Source organism: Berghia stephanieae, chromosome 4, assembly GCF_034508935.2.
Source record: "Berghia stephanieae isolate SIO BIC M18660-M18661 chromosome 4, UCSD_Bste_1.3, whole genome shotgun sequence".
Classification (NCBI taxonomy): Eukaryota; Metazoa; Mollusca; class Gastropoda; order Nudibranchia; family Aeolidiidae; genus Berghia; species Berghia stephanieae.
In genome coordinates, this window is record NC_088363.1 from 89,874,922 (window position 1) to 89,877,214 (window position 2,293).

At 34.1% G+C, this 2,293-nt stretch overlaps 1 protein-coding gene across 1 annotated transcript in view; it reads right to left on the minus strand.

Annotated features, from left to right (window-relative positions):
• Positions 1-483: 483 nt before the first annotated feature.
• LOC144972118 (uncharacterized) overlaps positions 484-2,293 on the minus strand; it is a 26,052-nt gene continuing 24,242 nt past the window's right edge. Inside the window, exons 16-17 of the mRNA XM_078913203.1 lie at positions 1,181-1,284; positions 484-756 (exon numbers count right to left, since the gene is read on the minus strand). Of these exons, the coding sequence (XP_078769329.1) occupies positions 487-756; positions 1,181-1,284 (374 nt within the window). The 3' untranslated portion in view covers positions 484-486. The remainder of the gene's footprint in view (positions 757-1,180; positions 1,285-2,293) is intronic.

Here is a 2,293-nt window from a genome sequence, read left to right on the forward strand (position 1 = left end):
GTGTCTATGTCAATTTTGTATTGTTATAAATGTGTAACCAAATGACAAATTGCCACTTTTGAGAACAACAAATATTTATTACTACGACTACTACTACTACTATTACCGCTACTCCTTCTCCGTCATTTCATTAAAAGGTTCTCATCCCATCATAAATCCTTAACAAGACATTAGCCAAATATTACGTCACAACAAAAGCCTACGACAATCGAAACAAAGTGAGCACTGAGTTTTATTCAATAGTTTCACCAATGGCATCATTAATATTGTTTCCTAAACGACAACTTACTTATTACTTTATTTTGGTGGTCGTCGTTAATGTGTGTGTATTGTGATGTCATTTTTGGGAAGTGACAGGCAATGATAATGTGTTAAAGGAGACTGCGGTCTCAGCATCTCTAGATATATATATATATATATATATATATATATATATATATATATATATATATATATATATATATATTTAATCACAAGCAACGTTCATCATCCAATTATCGCCTCGTCATATTTTGGTGGTGCTAGTTTTTTATTGACTCGTGAACGTCCTTCCCTTCTTGCAACGCCTTCTTGTGAATACATGTACATGTCCTCCTCGGCTATATCGTGCATAGTTGCAGATGGCACGGTCTCAGCGTTGGAATCCTCAATATCCAGGCTGCAGAATTCGTCATCACATGTTGAGGATCTTTGGCCTTGAACTTGTTTACATCTTGTTCTGTCTTGTAGCCAGTAAACCTTATAGTTGGTCACAATCTGCATTTTATTTTTGGAAGATACCAAATCAATATAGGGTCAGCAGTTAGACAAGAATTATCGGACATACGAACTGTGTATTTTTATGTAAAATGACCTGTCAGTAAGGTTCTGAAGAGAGTAAAATTGTGATACAATTTTTTAATCTAGGAAAAAATGCAATCAAAAGCTTGTAATTACTATAGAGGCCATTGCAATTATTAAAATTAGTCATATTGGATTAGTATTTCTTAGTGGTCAATGATTTATCTTTTGTGCAGTAAGTCATAAAGGTTTTAAAATTGGTCATTTGTTTACATTTTTTTCTTCTAAAGGATAAAAAAACCACAAATGCTGCAATTTAACTCGGATCATTAGAGAAACATCCAGGTGGCTTATTGAATATCAACGGCTTTGCGATTATCTTGAATTAAAACCTGCGTACCTTTTCTTCTTCGACATACTTCATTGTAGACCAATAGCCCATCAGGAAAGATCCCTCTTTTCGTAACAATCGACGTGTCGTGTCAGTGATGTGGATATGGGAAGCTGCAAAGAAAACCTTCATCCCATATATCAGAGTATTAAAACAATGTGTTACTTGTCAAACAATCCGAAAATCTCAGATCGAAGACTAAATTTTAATGACATGGTTGATAGATTGCAGAGTATATACATCTGACCAACCGAAAATAAGTAAATGATGGCAGAATAGTATTCAATAGTATGACGTCATGTCCGCCCAGCAACGAGCAGTTTGGTTCTAAAATCGGTACTTCTTATTCTTCGTGCTGGCTAGAACTTTTTCATGTGTCATAAGTTCATAATTTATAAAAGTTAAAACATGATCAGATTTATAATGTTTTTCTCATCTGGATACACATTTATGCTCGTTGGAGAAGTATTTCATAAAGGCGTCCGCCATTGTTCCGATAGTTTAGAACCAGTTACTAAGTTTCTATGCGTCATTACTAGGGAAGTGACGTCACGGCTGTTGAAGCCTATTATAATCCTATTTGAATGTCTAAGGCACAACAAACTTATTTGACCCCAAGGGAAAAACTTTTTACATTCGATGGTCTTATACACCGGGGATCAGGACCAGGTGCAAGATAAGGTCGCAGTGCATCCAAAATGTTAGCTTTTCTCAATCTGAGACCAAACAATAGATATCATTGTAAATTTTGAAGTTTGTTTACAAAAAGTTAATGAAATGAATTCTATTAAATTTTCAAAATTGGAGAGAATGATTCGATTTTTAAAAATGGAAAGACGCTGTTTTATTTACTACTTACTTATTTTTGTCAATTAGTATACGCTTTTGCAACGCTTGATATTTTAAATATTAATTCAACCCATTAATGTGAAATGGGCCAGGTCTTTCAATACTTGACCAATTAGCAAAACAAGCACTGTTCTGGGATCGTTTTCACAACAAGAAATTTATATTAGACACACGTCTTTATTAATTTAAGCTGCAACATCTAGATACTGGAACAAAATAAGTACCTACACAAAATGGACAACCAAACAACTAGGGCATTCTCACATCAATGTT